General features: G+C 41.8%; 1 protein-coding gene across 19 annotated transcripts in view; it reads right to left on the bottom strand.

Moving 5' to 3' along the window:
- ADGRL3 (adhesion G protein-coupled receptor L3) overlaps positions 1 to 19731 on the bottom strand; it is a 268359-nt gene that overhangs the window by 167538 nt on the left and 81090 nt on the right. For 14 of the 19 annotated variants that reach the window (XM_086463866.1, XM_086463870.1, XM_086463871.1 and 11 more), the window contains 2 exons: positions 6416 to 6430; positions 3830 to 4630 (listed from right to left, as the gene is read on the bottom strand). In XM_086463866.1, the coding sequence (XP_086319992.1) occupies positions 3830 to 4630; positions 6416 to 6430 (816 nt within the window). The remainder of the gene's footprint in view (positions 1 to 3829; positions 4631 to 6415; positions 6431 to 19731) is intronic. The other 5 variants (XM_086463867.1, XM_086463875.1, XM_086463879.1 and 2 more) reach the window with 1 other exon arrangement.

Below are 19731 nucleotides of genomic sequence, written 5' to 3'. Positions count from 1 at the left end.
ACAAGTGGGTGATGATTAAAACATGTAACTCTGGTGAATATTAAGACTGATTAGGTTGCAGAAAATTTTTCATTCTGTTGATACTGCCTTTCATTTCCCTCTCTGCACATGTCTAGCGGGGAATATAAAAACATAACCTGAGCACTTTTCTGGGTTCAACTTCTTGAAGAATGTGATGGAAAACACTGCTAGAGTTGCAGAGCTATTCTCACCATCACTTTAAATTAGCAAACACAAAAGCAGCTACAAAGAAATAACCCAAAAGCTCAGGAGCATTTTTGGAGAAGCATCCTCCAAAAACTCATTTTAAGGCCAAACAGCTCAAAGAAAATATGCTTCAAAGGCTCTTGGTATCTTCAAGTCCACTTCTTGAAGGTAGACAGTAATGACACGTTTCCTGGGATTTGCAGGCTCTGAGGAGTGTTTGCTTTCAAAACCACTTTTGGGATAAAAGAAAACAACCCCAGACAAAAGGAAAAAAAAAAAATGAGCAGGGCGAATCCTTAAAACACAGCTTTTCCCATTTCTGAGAAAAATGAACAATTCCCTTTAATTCAATCAAGAACCCTGAAATGCTTCTAGATCAGTTGAATCCAGCTTTGTGCCTTACTTAAGACTTCAGAATATTTTGTCTTCATTGGTACCTTCAGCTGCTACAGAAGCTGAGCATAGAAACTCCAGGTTTCGACACTCATTTACTCTGAGAAGTAAAAGTCCATTTTTTTAAACAGCAGGTGCGAGAAGCTTTGTGACAGTGAAGATCCCAAGTATGTTCCAAACCTACATGCACAAACAGACCTTTAATTAAAATTCACAGAAAATGTTTAATCACTGTGAAAAGCGAGAGGATGTGATCCCTGCATTTCCTATAAATTAAGCAACTCCCGCCTCCTCCCTGTCTCCCTGGATGGTTTGGGAAAAGACTGAAAATGCTTGATTCTAAGTGAACTGGAGCCCTCAACACCTGTTTTTTATTTTAGATATCCTTGAAATGTACAATACAAAGATTTTAAATATGTTTCAAATATGTTACTGGCTATTTAGGTAGCTAAATATATTACTTTCCTTGTTACGATCAATTTTTGGCTTTAAGAGCTCTTCTCCTAAAATTTTACCCATAATTGTTTTTTAACAAGCAATTTGATCGACCCATCAATTTCATAATCTTTCTTTTATTTTCTAATTAAGCACACATTGTTTACATATTTGCTACTCAAACTGTACCCCTATGGAAAATGGCTTCATTGAACATTGCCTTGCTCTAAACAGAGAAACACTGGTGATTTAGGAAGAGAAAGGGTGAAACACATATCCACAATCCACTCTGTAAAAAACCCCACAACTAAATAACCAAATAAAAATATCCTGGGTCTTCACTGCTTTCCTATTGTGGCATTGGCTCCTGTTCTACTCTTTGGTGGAGGAGCTGGGTTTAAGCCATATATTTAGTAGAATATATAAAGCAATGCAGCATGAAATTTGGTGCTAACCAGAAAATGTGTTGCACTGAACTTGGAAGAGAGACAGTCATGCAGACCTGGTCTCCCAGCTCCTCTCTGAAAAAAAGCCTGGTGTCAAGCAAGCGTTTTCTCACCTATTCAGTTCAAAATCGGTGTTTCTGTTTGGCGTGTAAAATAACGTCCCCACTAATCCGGCTGTGCAGGTAATGAAGCAGTAAACCCCACCCCCTTTGCAAAGGTATTTTTCTTTGCTTTGAAATGCCTTGGCCCATTCAAGCTGTCTCATCGTGAATCTCGCTGTCAGAGCAGTCCTCTCAAAAGTCGTCTAAACCTGTAAATAGTGACGTAATGGGATCCTTATGCATGTCTGCCAAAAAGGAAATCCTGGCAATTTTCAGAGAAGAGGAAAACATGTAAAATTCAGCTTTGTGCCCACATTACAAAGCTATCAAAAATTGCACAAAAGGAATGTCAGAGACGGCTCACTAGATTCCACGACATCAGATTAACACTCTCGTGTCCACCACCCAAAGCCAAAAAGTGCTTCAGCTTTTCATCTGAGGTACTGGGGGATTTTAAAATCTCATCCAAACATGAGTGAAATTAAAGGGTTTTCAAATCAAATGCTTGCACCTCACAGACATTCAGCCCTCTGCAATGTTTTCACCTGGTCTCCTGTCTCACTGATTTAGACTGGGAAAAATGGGAGAATCATTTCCTTTTTTAAAGAAAAGTATAAAATTTTGGTTTTTTCACTGATTATGGCTTTTTTTTTAAATTAAAGATGCTATTGCTGACAATGGTTACCATGTGAAAAGGTGGCAGCAGAGAGTTCACTGTAATACCTGGAAGTACTTCACCGAAAAGGAGAGAAACTCTGTGAAATCCCTCTGAAAGGGATGAAACTGATTTTCACTCCTCGGGGATAACCAACAGCTCAGAAATTGCTCTGCTTCACTCCACCACTCAGAATGTACGTGCTCATCATTAAGTTGGGAGAATAAGAAGTATTACTTCATTTTTTGCTCATCTGAGATCTTGCAGAGGTCAACATCGTTGAAAATATCCCTGCTTCTCTCTTAACAGTCAATCAGTTCTGTTCATCGCCCTCCTCAAGATTTCCTTCTCCTCTTCCTTACATTTTTGTATAAAAATGAGAAATTCATTGCCATTTTACTACTTTTATTCCATCCCTCCCCAGATTTTCATATCCACAGTTTCTTTCAGCATCTCTCGATCCATTTTTTATATGGATAACATGCTGCACACAGGAAAAGAAAAAGAAAAGCTCAGCAACAGAAACCTCTTGACTGCTTCTTTTGCAATCTGAAGCCCTGAATCCACTCATACACTTCTGAGTTTCTTATTAAAAAAAAAGAATGTTTTGAGAAAGCCATGTTACAAATGAAATAGTTTACTGTCCAGATTCTATTAATTCTGCATTTCCTCTTACTTTTTCAGCCTTTCTGAAGCAGAAAGTCCACCACAGGAACTACCTGATACAACTATGACTATACCACGTACAGCAGTAACCATTTGAAAACGACTGCGCAAATGACATTTGGAAATTCTTGCACTGTTATATGAGTTTCACCACAATCCAGGCTAAGTCATTTTACTAATAAAGTGGCAACTGTGAACATAATACTTGCAAAACAATGAAGAAATCAGGAATATAACCCAACTAAGTAATTTCCAGCATAGTTTCTAACAGCAAAAAAAATTGGAAAAGCTGGGAATCCTCTGGGGGCCAGATGCTCCTCTCTTAGCGAAAGTCATGAAATGCTTTAAAAAACCCCAGCAACTTCAAAAAAAAGAAACCAACAATTTGGAGTCAACTTCGTTGTCAATTCCCCTCCTGACTCTAGACACACACTTGTGGATGCATGCTCATGTATACAATTAGCAGCAGCTTCCCTAAACAGCCCAAACTCCCCCAGCTTAATGGAATGAAGTCATTTAAACTGTCTGGCAGTTTTCCCCTGCTGTTTGCTGCGACAGCATCTTCCATGGTCTGTTTTGCCAAAATTCCTGCAGAAGGGAAGATGATCTGATGTACGGAGGAAAATCCAATTAAGGAGAAAAGAGTGTTATCCCTGTGATGTGAACAAGAGCGTGGACATTTGGAGATTGTTTCAGGTTAGTCACAGGTAGCATGCTCCTTTCTCTATTTCATTTCAAACTAAGAATAAAAAAATATATTCTGCATGTATTAATGTCTCAATAACCATCATAGATCTTGTGGTGGGGCTTAATCTACAGAAACACAGTCAGATCAGTAAGACAGGAGTGTACTTCAATTTTACACCCTATTTATAAGAAAAATAGAAAGCCTGATTCAGATTTTGGCTTGTTATTAAACCCCTTACCTGCTCTGCTGTCCAGCGGACCAAAATCCAAGGAATATTTCACGACATGATAGTTGTTCCATACATAAAGGAGGTTGTCCCGCGGATTATAATCCACAGCAGCAATGTACTGGTAGGAGTTTGGAAAGGGCACATCCACCATGCTATCCTTGCTCTGGTCAGTATTATATATGTAGTCTATTTTATTCCCTGTGGCTTCATTGTCGTCATCTTCATACACAGACTTCACCACATATAAAATCCCACATATCATGAAGGCGTTTGAAGCTGACCTCTTGTCATAGGCAGTATCCCACGTCCCTTCAATCCTTAACGTGTAAGGGTTTAACTGGCTAATGACTATTTTGCCATTATTTTGTTCTGTTGCATAGATTACCCACAACCCGTTCTCATCCACAGCCAGGTCTATATCAGACTTGCCTCCCCAGCGGTAGGGAGAGGTGTCATGGTAATTTGCATTAGCTATGATAGCCTCCCCGCTTTTTATCCTCGTCCGCAAGTCAAACTTGACTATGTTCCTGGTTCGTTCCTTGTTGAAGAACAAAGCCCCATCGTACACCACGAAACCCGTGCCATCCACGCGGTGTGGGAGTTTGTAGGTCGTTGTTGGCCTCCCAGCAATGAAGTCATCTTTGGAGGAGTACTCCGTCAGTGTGTCTGTCCGGTACGGTGTCCAAGGCATGTAGTAGATCTTGTCAGAGGCCTGCAGGGGGTCCTTGCACCAGGCACCAGATTGGTGGTCAGATTCAAACAAGTGTTCACTCTGGTATACTCCTTTCAGCAGTCCAGGGCAAAGAAAAACTGTCAGAGGGGAAAGAATTTGAAACAAAAAAACCCAAAGTTAATGACAGTTCAGGGGTGCTTGGCCCAAACATCTCAACAGCTTCTAGTTCTAGAGCAGAGGACATTCAAGATCAGAGGAAACCCAAGAGCAATGCCTTGTAGCTGGAGACTAGCCTTCCTGCTGGCTGTGTCTCTAGAACAAGATTTGTTCCACTGAACTGAATGTTTTGGGGTTTTTTCCCTGCTTTTTCTATCAGCTGTGGCTCATTTTCTTATTGCTTTTCAAATCTATTTTTACAGGTGTACTTACTTGGACCACTCGCCTTTGTAAACTCTGAAATGAATATGAGCCCCCAAAGGATTTCTGGGTTTATATTTCCAGATTATATTCTGCAGTGAATCAGTACCTACTAGGTGAAGGGGTAAACTCCTGGGGAATTAATCCACATATTTATTTGAACAGCCCACAGAACAGTGGCCTAGAAATGGAAATAAGAGAAAGAAATTCCCATCCTTACAGCCCGAGCAATATTAAATATTTAAAGGGTACCAACAGCAAAGCAGAGGCGAATCCCTTAGCAACTCTGAAGAGCGTTTAAAGCAAAGGGAGTCAGGGGGAACACCCGTCTATTGATCTGTAGTATAATTAGAAGTGAGGCTTTCAAAGCTGCTACAGGACACACAAAACATGCAGTCCACATAATTAAAAACGAATGACATATGGATGCTGGAAGAAAAAGACAAGGAAGGAAGGAAGGAAGAAAGGAAAGAAGGAAGGAAAAGAATAAAGTTCACTGGAGAGGAACCCAAGGTCTAGATTTTAATCAGTTAAAAAATGTCCTGTTAAATATAGTAGTAATTTGAACTTAAAAACATATACCTTCTATTGTTACATGAAAGGAGCACAGAGGAGCAGTTTGACTAACTGGGGTGCTTTGCTGCTCAGACTTCATGGGGGCTGAGAAGGGCCAGGGCATGCCCAGCACCTGGGAGGAGGCTTGGCCAGTACCCAGCTGACCTTGGCATCACAGGAACGCCAACGCCAAGAGGCTGGCCGGAGAGACAAAAGGAGGGATGCTCTGGAGCAGAACTGTCTCGCTTGGCCCTTGTCATCCCTGGCAGCATCCTCCTGACCTGGAGGCACTGCACACACTTCAGGGGGAGAATATTTGTTGGTTATTTGCAATGCTGATCTCCGAGAACATGAGTAGTACAATAACCATGATGAGAGGAGAGGCAGCAGGGAGGTGGGAAGAGGTATCCCACCACATGCTTCGGATAGCATGGGGCTGGCAGATGAGATCCTGTGTTCACGCTCCCTGCCTGGAGCATAACCAATTATTTTCAGAAATGCAGAAATTGCTGATGTCCTCTGGAGAGCAAGACAGGAGGAAAATCTGATTTAGTAACTACTGTTAAAGTATATTGCTCTATTGGAGTCTAAGTAACCACCCAGAGCTGCTGATAAAGGGGTGCTATTTCCAAGAGGCTTTTATGGCAAAATTAGATACACTTATGCACATACGTATGTATGCACACTTTCAAAATTCTTTGGGACATGAGAAGAGTAAGTTATCTAAACCTTTGAATAGAAATTTAGCGAAGAAAGTGACACTGGTAAAAACTTTTCAGTAAAAATGAGTTATCTGAAGTTGAGCAGCAGAGATACTAAATAAACTTTAACAAAAAAGTAGTGAGAATTAATGACAAAGTATTTCAACTAAAACGTTAAACTGTTAAATAACTTAGCCTATACATAAGTTATATATATATATATATATAATTTGAAAGGTATTTAATTACCTTTTTGTTCCACTTCTATTGTAGAGAGAGAGGTAAAGAGAGAAAGGAGAAAAGAGAATAGATTAATGGTACTGTATTGGCCAGGTACTTTTCTTTATCTCTTTCATATGAAAAGGAAGCTTTATAAATTTACTTTAGTATGTGAACATTTTTTTAATATATAAAAAGCCTTTGCTCTGATATACACTGGATAATATGCAGACAAGCTGAACAAAATACAGATAAATTTCAACTTTACAAAAATCTTTAAGAAGAAGAAAAAAAAAACCAACCCTTGGGACATACCAAGACCCCTGAACTATTTGAGATACCTTGTCAGCAGCAGCCTTGCACTAGTTTCACAGAGCAAAACAAATACTCATACAGATGACTGATACAGATTTACATATAGAATAAAAACTCCAGATAGAAACTTTATAGAATATACATCTTCATATATTTCACCAAAATCCTGTAAAACAGAAAGCCCTACTTCAAGCAGGAGAATATTCCCTTATGACACAAGTAGAGAACTTAGGAGAGACAAATGAAGTACATCAGTGGATGTTCATAGAGTCCTGTCCTACGTCTCAGAGAAACAAACTTTGGTAATACTTGGAAAAAAACATTTTAAATATGTAATACTTACACGATTTATAAGATCCTAAAGACTTATAGTATTAACAAGTTAAAAAAATCTAAGCACTATTTAAAAAGTCCAATCCCAGACCTTTCTGGGTATTTTTATGTGAATTATTCACCACGCATAATAATGCCGCTGCAGAGGTTGCATCCCTTAGGACAAAGCCCCTTGCAGTCAGAATAAATAAATGCCGTGCACTTATTAATTGCTAAACGCTCAGTACCAGTTTCTATAGCTAACAACCTCCTGTGAGAGGCCTTGGGGGCCCTTATGCAAAAGTCCCCTGCGGTCATGGCACAGACCCCTTCTTCCAGTATAGTGGGGCCTCAAACAGCTTCTGCACCCCCAGCACTGGGGTTTGCTGGTTCAGCAGGGCCTCTTCCCTGAAGGTGTAGAAGACAGGCCCCATAAAATATCACTGAGGGAGAAGTGAGAACTTGCCAGCAAACCAGTATGGTTTTGACAGCTGAGAGATCTCTGTTCAGAGAAGCAAGACAGGAATGCAAAGGTATGCACGCGTGCTTTGTTTTTGCTTGCCCAGAGTTCTCTCTGGCCCCTTCCAGACTGAGACACTTGCCAAATGACTGTCCTCCGGTGCTGGGACTGCAAATCCCCTTGCATTCAAAAGTCTCATTCATTTGGATGGGAAACTGCAGGCTCAATGGAAGAACAATTTCAGGGTAAGACTGCAAATGCATTGGCTAGACATGTGGATCTGCACTTTGCTGTGCTGGGAAGCACACATCCAGAGCCAGCTGCGGCTCCCAAAATTAATGTTTCCAAACTTAAACAGCCTTTTTTACCTGGGCTTTGATTCGGGTTCCTTTCTACCTCATAATAGGTTAAGGTTAAAGGCAAATGTTTTCACCATGTGGTTGTCAGGGCTCTAGGGAACAGAGACGATGCTTTTCAGTGCAAGTGCCTGGTTTTGCAAGGGAAAGAGCCAGCAAGATTAAAAAGCACCAGACCCAGAAACTGGGGAAACCTGCACAGCAATTGCTCTCTCCATCCCAGGCTGTGGCTGGTATTCAGAAAAACATTAAATGCATCTGGCAAAAGGAAGAAAGCAACACGACAGATCCCCAAATGTATGGCTTCACACAGATTCTTCTGGCTTATGTATATGGTACCTCTGGCAGCACAGAAGATAGTACTTTACGTTTCCAAATTAGCAAAAGCTTTTGTAATGCACTTGAACAACAGTGTGATATTGTAAAGCAGGAAGAGAGAAGCTTCTGCAGGAGATAATATATTCATGATCAGCTGAGCTGAGTGACCTGAAGCATTGATTACCCTTATTCTGAATAGCTCATATATGTTATTAGCAGCCAGTGCCATATTCAGCTCTCTTATAATTCCAGACAAAGTGCGTGTTTTGGTGACCTCCTGCATGGTCCTTTCCATTGTATATATCCCAAATACACATTTTCCTCTTGCTGATTTAAGACTACATGCTTTTGAATATGCTTTTGAATTTCAATAATTTCTCAGCTTATATTGGGACACTGCATTATTCAAACAGGTTGCATGGGAAGCTTGGAGGATTTAGCTCATTGCGCAATTTTAAAAGGAAAGGTCTAATTAGGGTCTGGTTATCCCTTCAATTATGCAACCTATCACTGCAAAACTGTCTTTATAAAGTATTGGAAGAATTTTTACAATTTTGTTCAATTACAGACAATTTTACATCTCTGCAATGCCTGTGCCAGACCATAGAATTTAAATACTGCGGTACACACAGTTATTTCTCTTACAGCAAGATGTTCCACTCCTGCTACTGCTGCATTGGAGCAGAACAAGGGTATGTCACCTCAATTTCCTAAGCCAGTTGCAGGCCAGTACCATTGGCTTCAACAGTGCTAGAGGCCCGAAGGAAATCAAGAACAACTGGTGAGGTCTGAAGGGAGTTACAAACAAGATTTTTCACATACCCTGATTTTCTCCCATTTCTTCAGTTAGAAGAAAAAACGAGGCTGATGTGCGATCATCAGCTGCTACAGCCTGCCCCCACTGCGCCTGGAGCCAAGCGATCAGCCTGATTCCTGCCACCCATTCAGAGAAATCACACAAACAAATTAATTAATTGCTCTTAGTACTGCTGGGTTGGGGCTCTGAAAACACACTCTTAATTTCTGGCACAATTAACACTTGAACAACATTAACTGCTCATTTTCTTACCACCACGTTGAGTTGCACTCAACTATTTAAGGCATAAGCATGCAGTGTCTGAGTCCTGTAGAGAACCCTCTCTCCGGCACTGCTTCAAACCCACAACAGGTTTGCACAAAACTCCTGGATAAAAAATTATCTGAGTAGGGGGGATGTTAACAGGCAATTGCAAAAGTAAAAAGTTGTGCCCTGTACTTTGCCAACTGTTTGTTTTTTTTTTTCCCAAGAAAGTTGTTTAATAGCAGAGTAAGTGTCATCCAGTCCCTGATCCTGTCCTTCACAGGTCAAACTGATTTAATTTAATAAGACTCAGCATTAAACACATAGTTAATGACAAAATAGAAGGATTAATAAAACAGGTTTGAGGCTGACCTTAGTAGTACAAGATGCAGAATCTCAGCGATGCTGAGGGTGCTTCACGCCAGAGGTGGAGAACAGCTGCATCTCGCCTCCATCAACCAGCTTAACCAGATGCATGTGGAGGTGAAGCCAGAAAGTGGTCATGGCACTAGGGAACCAACTAGGGAGAAACATCCCCAGAAGGCACTGCACTGTCTTTGTGCCCTGCCCTGACACACGACCCAAGATGGTGACCATCACACAACTGACTCACCAATAGGCCCTAAGCCCTGTTGTGCTGGACTCAAGCATGGAGCTCCCACTAATGATAAAACAAAGTCTGGAAGATGCCTTGCACCTGGGCTCCTTATACGAGGATTGTCTCGGATCTACAGCCTTTTCTTTCTTTCTCTTATCCCTAGACCTCAAGTTCCTTGGCCAGCCTTGTGCCAAAAGCAAAGCACCCACAACACACTCAGCCTTTGACTTGAGGGCTTCCCTACAGCACCTACAGAGAGCTCTCCCAATTTACTTGTTTCTCCCCAACACACACACACCATCTGTGGACTTTAGGTTGAACAGGAACATGTTTGGGAAGCTGCAAACCTAGCAAGGAACGCCAAAGCATGCCCATGTAGAGACTGCTTGGAGATGAAGGTGTTTGTTGGTTGGTTTTTTTTTTTTTGAAGACATGGCTGTGTGCTGGAACCTTAGTGTTCCTTTAGTAAAAGAAGGTTAAAGTTAACAAGTGATGTGTTCAAAATTTAAGGCACCAAAGCACGTGCTAGTAACAGATTTCCTTTTAGCTATCACAATAGAAAGAAGCAGTCTAGGCAACTAGGCAATATACAGGTGAGGGTGGCATCAGATTCACAGCACATCCAGCACAGGAGATTATTGATGGCAGGACCCTGTAGTTAGCGCTAGAGAAATTCTGTCCTCTAGGGTGTAGGAAAATCTGCTGTTGGGTAGGATGTATTCCCAGTCATGCTAATAGTAATAGGGCACATGAGGTCCTGAGCAGTTTCTCTGCCTAACTGTAATGGGTTTGTGTGGCAAGGTTTTGGTAGTGGAGGGGTTACAGGGGTGGATTCTGTGAGAAGATGCTAGAAGCTTCCCCTATGTCCGACACAGCCAATGCCAGCTGGCTCCAAGACAGACCCACTGCTGGCCAAGGCTGAGCCCATCAGCCATGGTGATTGCGCCTCTGTGATAAAGAAAGGAAAAGTTGTTGCGCAGCAGTAATTGCAGCGAGAGAGAGGAGTGAGAATATGTGAGAGAAACAACTCTGCAGACACCAAGGTCAGTGAAGAAGGAGGGGGAGGAGGTGCTCCAGGTGCCAGAGCAGAGATTCTCCTGCGGCGAAGACCATGGTGAAGCAGGTTGTCCCCCTGCAGCCCATGGGCGGTGGAGCAGATGACTGCCTACACCCCGTGGAGGGCCCCCACGCCGGAGTAGGTGGATACCTGAAGGAAGCTGTGACCCCGTGGGAAGCCTGCACCGGAGCAGGCTCCTGGCAGGACCTGTGGCCTGTGGAGAGAGAGAAGCCCACGCTGCAGCAGGTTTGATGCTAGAGACCTCATGAGGGGGGCTCACGCTGGAGCAGTTCATGAAGAACTGTAGCCCATGGGAGAACTCACGCTGAAGAAGTCATGGAGGACTGTCTCCCGTGAGAGGGACCCCACATTGGAGCAGGGGAAGCGTGTGAGGAGTCCTCTCCCTGAGGAGGAAGGAGCAGCAGAAACCGTGTGATGAACTGACCGCAACCCCCAATCTCTGTCCCCTTGTGCCACTCGGGGGGAGGAGGGAGAGAAATTGGGATCAAAGTTAAGCCTGGGAAAGAAGTGAGGGGTGAGGGGAAGGTGTTTTAAGATTTGGTTTTTATTTCTCATTACTGTTTCCTGAGTTGATTTGTAATAAATTAAATTTTTTTCCTCCAAGTTGAATCTCTTCTGCCTGTGACGGTAAATGCTGAGTAATCTCCTTGTCCTTATCTCAACACATAAGCCTGTTGTTATATTTTTCTCTCCCCTGCCCAGCTGAGGAGGGGGAGCGATAGAGCAGCTTTGGTGGGCACCTGGCATCCAACCAGGGTCAAACCACCACACCAACATGTAAAATTTAAGAAATCGGTTGAGGTCCCCCAAGAAATGCATCAGTTGACAGATCAGAGGTAACATAAGAGTGAGGCACATATACTGCAGGAGGACCATCAGCTTCTTGCTTGTCCTCTGTGTCCAAGTACTCAGCCAGTGAGGCTGAAGAGGACCTGTATGCGTTTCAAACCCATGGTGCTTTACTGTTGGGAAGCGGAGGTGGTACACAGACAGATCCTGATGGGGATGCACAGTTGGAGAAACGCTGAAGTCTGTAGCAGCAGATTTAAAACAAATATATCTAAACCTAGGGAATGAAAATCATAGAATCACAGAATGGTTTCGGTTGGAAGGGACCTTAAAGATCATCTAGTTCCAACCCCCCTGCCATGTTCAGGGACGTTTTCCACTAGACCAGGTTGCTCAAAGCCCCACTGAAATACGAAAAATACGAAAATAATCTTCTTTTATAAATTTGTACTTAAAACACACTCAATCCCCCACATATGGTTTGCCAGAAGAACAGTCAGAAAGCTAGCTGAGCATTTCTAGGACACGAGCTGCTTTGGCAACCTAGAGTTCAAAATGCTGCAGAGTTACCATCTCTGCTTCATTTTCTTCTCCTGACACATAATTAAAAAGACAAAAGAGACCATATAGCCAAGCTCAGTGCTCACTCCTTGCAACACTGACACAGACCAAAGCACATGCCACTATCTCTCTCACCCACCCGCTCCTTCTAGGAAAGGCTGGTGTTCCACTGTAGTGCAGGTGGGTGGTTGCTGGACCCTGAATGCCCTTATAACAGGAACACAGTCACATCCACTGCAGCAAGCTGTAGCCATGAGAAGGTCAGATGACATTTTGCCTCTAGGTAAAGGAAAAGCAACAGCAATACAGTGGTCTTTGGTTTCAGTCCCATCATTGCAACTGTCCTCACTACAGAAAACACAGTGACCAGCCTCTGTCCCCACCCTCCACAACAAGCTGCCCTCAAGCCAGAACTTAGCTTTGGTCCCATTATCCCCAGAGAAACTGTCATTTAATGAGCTTTTAATGTGAAAAGTTTTAAGATGCAACAGGGAGAGCCTTCTTGGGTCTTGGCTCAGGAGCAAGCACAGAAAATGAAAGAATTAGGTTTGCTAAGACTACTGTGCAAATACATACTGTTGCTATCTTCCCATTCTTGCCACCTAATCCCACTTTACTACAATTTATGGGTTTGTGGTTTTTTCCTCCTCAACATGACAGGTTTTCTGGAAATCATTTCCCTTCCTTTTCAGAGCAAGAACAATGTCAGCTTCCTTTGGCATGGTACAATAAATAAAACCAGATTGCACTGTGCCCCACTGCTGCTTTACCTGGGGGATCTTCACCTGTGCTAACGGCAAGCGCCTATATGCATTTAAATGGGGAACAGACCCCATTAACATTGCCTGGCTTTGCAGACCAAAAGTAACCTTACAGTTGAATATAAAGCACTCAGACCTTCATTCTCCAGCCAGAGGAATGAAGAAATTATTCTTATCAATTATATCGCCACGAATCAACTTATGAAAGAATCACACGCAACTTCGAGCCTCTCCATTGCAGTTCTCCAAAACTATTCTGCAAGCTAAGTTTTAAAGTTTGTTTAGGTTTAAATTATTATAATGGTGGGACCCTCTTGGTCTATAACATTATTTATCATTTTGGTTATTTATGTTTTCAAGAAAATGTAAGGTTTCAGTAAACAGAGTACTTCCTTCTTCTTGACTGTATGTACCTGTAAGAGCACATTCTACTCCCTCCCATAAGCCTGGGAAAAAGAATAATCTTGATTTATTGCACAGGAGAAATGCTTGCCTTTTAAAGCAAATGAAGTTCTGGGAGAAATAATGTCACTTGCTCTGTTTCCAAATTACATTTTTCATATAATATCCAGGCATCAGCAACTGAAGGTGCTCTACAAGTACCTTGTGTTACAATGGCTTCAAGTAACACATTCCCAAAATTATCGCCTCCTAATTAATTTGGCTGTGAAGTAGAGAGACTGGAAATGTCAATAATCCGTAAACGCGTTCACGAACCACAACCTAAATTAGATCCTTAAATATGGTATCTTAGATTTGCAGAAATCAAAGCTGCTGTTTTTCATAAGTGGATTTTTTTTCCCTTAGATTTCCATTCATCTGCTAAATTTGTAAAACCTTTCAAACCATTAATTTTAGCTTCCTTAAAATGTCAGTGATTTCAGTCTGCTTTTTAATACATAATAACTAAATAGATGTTCACTAAAATAAAACTAAGGATTATTAATGTTAACACACCCATCAGTGTAACCTACAGCCATCAGGACCCAGGAAACCACTAATATACATTAACTCTCGTCCACTAGAGGTTTCTGTGAGATGAAAAGAGTTACGGTTTCCTACAAAATCGCCTTGTGTGTTATAGATCAAACTTCAGGCTATTTTGGGAGGAAGCCATCTTTTTGTTAGACATTCGTGTAATGAATGACAGGCATCAGAGGCTCAAGTCCTCACACAGACTCCTCCCTCAAACCCAAGAAATAACAAATGCTTTCCCAGGTCACTGCTCCCTAAAGGCCAGTTTTCTAGGCGCTTAAATATTATAACCTCATTTCCTATTTTAGGTACGAAATCACACAAAAAATTATGCCTTTAAATAGTTTGTTAAGCAAAGAAAAAAAAATTAAAAAAAATATCAGTCCTATAGAAAGTCAACAAAACTTTCGGATTCTGAGTTTTGGGGTTAAACAGTAAAATCCTTTCTACATGCCTGGCCCTGCAAGAGCTGATGCTACTGTGCAAAGCAGAGATCAGTGAGATGGTTCTCAATGGTTTTGCAAACAATTGAATTTCCCAAAATTCCTTGAATAATTTCTATTCTTTCTTTGCCTCTCTCCTCTTGTTATTATTCCAGGTGGCAGTCACAGTGACTGGCTTCTCTGAAGAAGCAGACACTTCATCAGCTTCAGCAGATACTGAATGTGATTGCGCTGCACTTGTAAATGTATTATTCCAAGAGGTAAATATTTTTTGCTCAAGTAAAGATAATTCACTAAAGGTATTATGAGTTCCAAAATATACTGCACTGGAAAAAAAAGAAGCAGCAAGTATCGCTATATTCAAAGTTCATCTTCAGAAGAAATATCTTATTTTTTAACGAGTATAAATCTCTTCTGTAGGTGAGATTTTATGTTTAAAGCCCCATTCCAGAGATAAGTCAACCTGAAAAAACAATTCATCCCTGAATTTGGGAAACAAAAAGGTTGTTTATGCTAGTGAAAGCGTTTGGCAGAGTACTGGGCACTGCTCATCACCACCAAAAGCAGAAAAACGAGCTGGACAGATTTCTGCTGTGACCCTACGGCCAGCAGCACATTCACCTGTTGTCACCAGTTTATACAAAAAACAGCAGTAACTTCTTAATTCACTGCAACTCTCTCAACTTGTGCACCTGAATTTTCATTTTAAATTCATCAATTAAAATGAAGCAGCTAGATGAGTTAGCACGAGAGGGGAAAAAAAGGACCATACAAGTAGTGTGTGAAATTCGATTACGGCTACAAGTCATTCAGCCAAACTTTCCTTGGCAGTTGGCCTCTTATTGTGTCCAGCACAACAGCAGATGAGTGAGCTGCCATTAAATAACAGCAGAATCAGCCACCTGGATATCATTCTCCTATAATAATTAAAAAAAAAAAAAAAAAAAAAAAGGAAACAAGAAAAAAGGCAAAAGCGCAGATCCAGAAAGGGAGGCAAGCACTGCAGGGCTGACCCTCTGTAGCACTTTTTCTGTAGCTGGCTCCTGCTTATGATGAACAGCCTGATGCTGAGCTCAGCATCTACCAGGTTTTTGCAACACAGTCCTGTGGCTAGGACAAGCAAGGTGTGGAGATCTGGTCCCTCCAATAGAGGCGTGAATTGAACCTAATCCAGGCTATGAGATCCTTTCCAAAAGGGGAGAGAGGCATTACTGTGCATTACTTCCAGCTCCAGGTCTAAAAAACAAAAAAAAGAAAGATAGCTGAGCATTTTCCAAGAATGCTTATTTAACAGTGCCCCTCTGGAAAATGTCTGGGCACAAAACGAATACCAAGATGATGCTCCTCTCCATCAAGGAAGGCTTCTGTGCACGTAGAAGTGGACCAAGGGGTGGCAGCAGCAGGATTTGATCCTCCAGGGCTGTTGAGCATGGCTGTTCAGGGCAGGAAACTACGTTACACCTAATTCCCAGCGCTGCAAGCTCAGCCCAGGAGAGCTCAGAGACAGGGCATGGAAAGACAGACCAACAGAACGGTTAAATACCCCACAACAAAACAGCTGTTTGGGAAATAACCTTGCCTGGTAAAACCTAACCCCAGAGAGCTCTTGTAAGCAAGTTTGAGTCTAGGTCTTACTCCCCTTGGTTATTCAGCCCATGTGTAATCAGGTCGAGTAAATGGACCTGGATAACTACCCCACTTTTTCCTCCTCCTGGGATGTCAAACACATGGAAAGATCACTTGGCAACTAGGCAAACATACCTAATTAAGAATAACTATTATTTGCATAGCTCTTTATCTCTTCCTTGCCAGATGAATTGTAAACCTTCCTTGCCTAGCTTTAAAAGGAACAAAAGCCTGAAGTTCATTAAAGATCTGTCCTCATCCAGGCATGAGATAAATTTGGGATGTCAAGAGCCTGACAGAGCCATCAAGGTAAACATTAGGTGTCTTGCCTTAAGCAATAAACAGGAAGGGAAAAATTTCTTAGGTGGGGGAACACTGAATTAAAGCTCTGTGTCTTTTGGTCCAGTTTCTCTCCAAAGAGGAATAAACTGTTTGTCATCCTGCCAGCTATGAGACTAGCTATAAAATAATGGATTCCACAGGCCCAAATGAGGCTAATCATGATTGCCAAGGCATGTCTGTGCTGTGCAAAGTGAGTGAAATCTGATGCTCTTCAGAGAAAACATTTTTTGAAAAGCTCTTTGCTCTGCAATAAGCCTTGGCAGTTATCTCATGTCTTGGAGTGTCTACCATATTTCTTGTTTGATTGCAAGGCATATTGCTGACACTGGCTGCTATGCCTGAGTTTCCTTTAATAACGCTTTGGTAGGTAAAACACCGCTTCTTTTTAGCTACTGAGAAAATGGTAAGTAAGGATTTTGCATCAATTGCCTCTCTCAATAGTACTTATTGAGTACTTATTGAGTGTCACCAATTGGATGCTGCAGTAAAATGCTCATCAAAATCAGAAAAGGATTTCCACAAAGCCAACAAACAACAAACCAGCGCATTTGTTTTCTCCTGTCTGCATCGGGGTAACACCTACAAAGTAGTTGGAGAGGTGGGATTTTACTGCGACCACTTTGGAAAGCAAGGAAGAGCAGGGGAAGGAGTCATCAGACTTCTTCAGAACTGGTCCTTTGAAACAAGATTTTACAATCTGGTGTAAGTTTTAACAACATCTGCTATTAAAAAAAAAAAAAAGAAGAAGAAGAAAAAAAGAATCAAGGCATGACTTCTAGCATTTTTAGGTTTAAGTAATTAACACAAGTGTGCTGTATGTGTGTGCGTGCTCATATGTGAACTCATATGCAGAGGAGTGACTTCCAACATTTTAAGATTTAAATAATTAACCCAAGCGTGTGTCACGCACATACATGTGTTACACATGTAACACAAAGGTACTGGCATAGCTTACACCTTGAGGCACATTCCCAAAACACTCTAAAGAAACGTCTCTGCAGTAGTCTGATACTCACATCCCATCTACAACCTGCTAAAGCAAGTATTACCAAAAAAAAATGCTTAAGAGCCTTCATCTTCTCTTTTGCTCTGGCTCTCAGTACTCGGAGTCAACAAAATTTCAGCTGAGAGGCAGATATTTCAGAGGAGATCATGCCCTGCCAAATTGTGAATGGCTCCCATTCCTCTTCCCCAGTTCATGCTTCAGATGTGCTGGGGAGATGGGAGAGGTTGTGTGCATGCCTATGCAGTGCAAGACAGATAGGCATACCTGCTTCCTCAAGAGGTATGGACCAGAAGGTAACATTAAATGTGCTGGTTCTGCTGAACATTAGGGTATCTTCAAACCCCAACTAAGCAAATCTCTCTCTGCTGTGTACAAGCATCTTCCTCACCTCTGTTTCACTCGGCTCGCTTCCATGCCAATCACTCATTAATTACTATCTATCAAACAGTGCAGAAAACCCTCAGGTACTTGCAGAGCTGATCTAGGAGCAGAAATGAAGCCATGAGTCCCTGCACTGCTCTCAGCAAGGCTGTGGCAAGCCAGCCTGCCACCAGCTGAGGCTGCCGCACAAGTGGATCCTTGACAGGTTGGCACTGGGGTGTATTTACTTAACCAAGCATGCAGGTAAACGTGCTAAGGGAGAGTAGCTTGCAACAAATGCACGCTCTGAGCCCAAGTGTGAATAGAGAGCACTTTATGGGGTTTGGGATATGGCTCCCCACTGTTTGAATATGGGACTAAGAAGGATGACATTATAGTTTACACTTACCTTTTAATGAATAAGTACTGATATAAAGCAGGGATATAGCTGGAATGAACTGTCGCTTTAAAGGAATACATCTGAGACCTTTAACTTACACTGGTATATTCTGTGAAGTAAAAATATTATTCTGCTTGGGAGAACCACAAATTACAGCAATAAAATATATGTGGCGAATATGTAGAAATTCGGTACTATTTGCAATGAACTGAATATTAGGCACTGCAAAGACCTATCATTTTCGCCATTAATGAAAAAGAGACTATTTTATTTCTAATTTAAAGCATAAGAATTTATGAAGGTTCAGAGAAGTCTTTTGTGTGCTTTTGCAACAGCTTAACTTCTAATATATTATATATTCGAAAATGAGGATTCTTGAGCTCTTGCACAGTATTTACTGGTGTACATTATTGGAGTGGTCAGTGTGTGGTGCCCTCTCTCTATTTCACAGCCAATTCAGCATTTTCCCCATGGCATCAATAGATTAACCCCCCCCAAAATTCTTGGTAGAGTGAAAAATAAAAAAGTGACAATGAAACAGACTCATTTTGCTATGAGGTAATTCAATAAATCTGTCTACTTTGCTAAGGCTTAGGTTTTATGTAAAACAACACTTACTTATCTTGCTAACTTCAAAATGGAAAAAGAATTAAGCGTGAGGTTCAGTTTTCACTCCAGCTTTTAGTAATCTGCAAATAGGAAATAGGGCTAAGAGGGACCCTGAGGTCTAGGGGACAGAGCCAGATGCCAAGGCTATGCCTGCTTTACATAAATGCTCTCTCTCAAAATCTCTTCTGGACAATTTAGATGAGGCAAAACTGCAAGAATCAAATTATCACATTGCCAGAGGTTCCCAGAGGAACATCGATAGGGCCATGCTGATATGGTGGCACAGAGGAGTCATCCATTTCCTTTCATTGCATGCCATTCTCTTCTGCATTCAGGAGGCCTCATCTAACAGTTCTGATGTCAGTGTGCCATGGCCTAAGCCCATGAACAGCACAAGCATAGCTTACAGCATCTCCTGGGAGAGGCTTTTGAAGATTCAACTTCCCACTAAATAATCTTGGAGGTGGGAAGGAAGGGCTTTTGAGAAGAGTTGGACCAAAACTAAGCACAATTAACAATTAGGTGACCTAAGGCTGGTAAGAAGAGGCCATACCAGGCTAGAATTTGAAGTGAAACAGTTTAAGAAGCATCACCGTTAAGACTGGTATGGAAACACAATTTAGAGACCACCCAACAACATACATCTCAACTAGTAGTCACCACAGCTCATTACTCACCCAGCCTGCTTTTTCCACGTTCACCTCCCAGAGAGAGGCAGCAGTTTCTGACGACCAGCAAAACACCAATATGATAATAACAGGTGTTCCTGAGAGTGACAGCACATTATAAAATTCAGATCATACTTAGGCACCACCTAACAAAGGTTTAATGAACTGTTTGTCCTCAACAAGCTTATGAAAGCTTAGGATGTTGTGTATGTCCATCACAACTTGAAGGCAAGAGCAGTGCCTTGAGTGAGGGGTTGTGGGTAGCCCACCCTACTGCTAGAAGGAGCTTGTGTGGCATGATACTTCACA

This window comes from Leptosomus discolor, chromosome 4 (genome assembly GCF_034619465.1).
Source record: "Leptosomus discolor isolate bLepDis1 chromosome 4, bLepDis1.hap2, whole genome shotgun sequence".
In the NCBI taxonomy this organism is placed as follows: Eukaryota; Metazoa; Chordata; class Aves; order Leptosomiformes; family Leptosomidae; genus Leptosomus; species Leptosomus discolor.
Note: the sequence above shows the minus strand (reverse complement) of the source record. Positions and strands in the feature narration are given on the sequence as shown.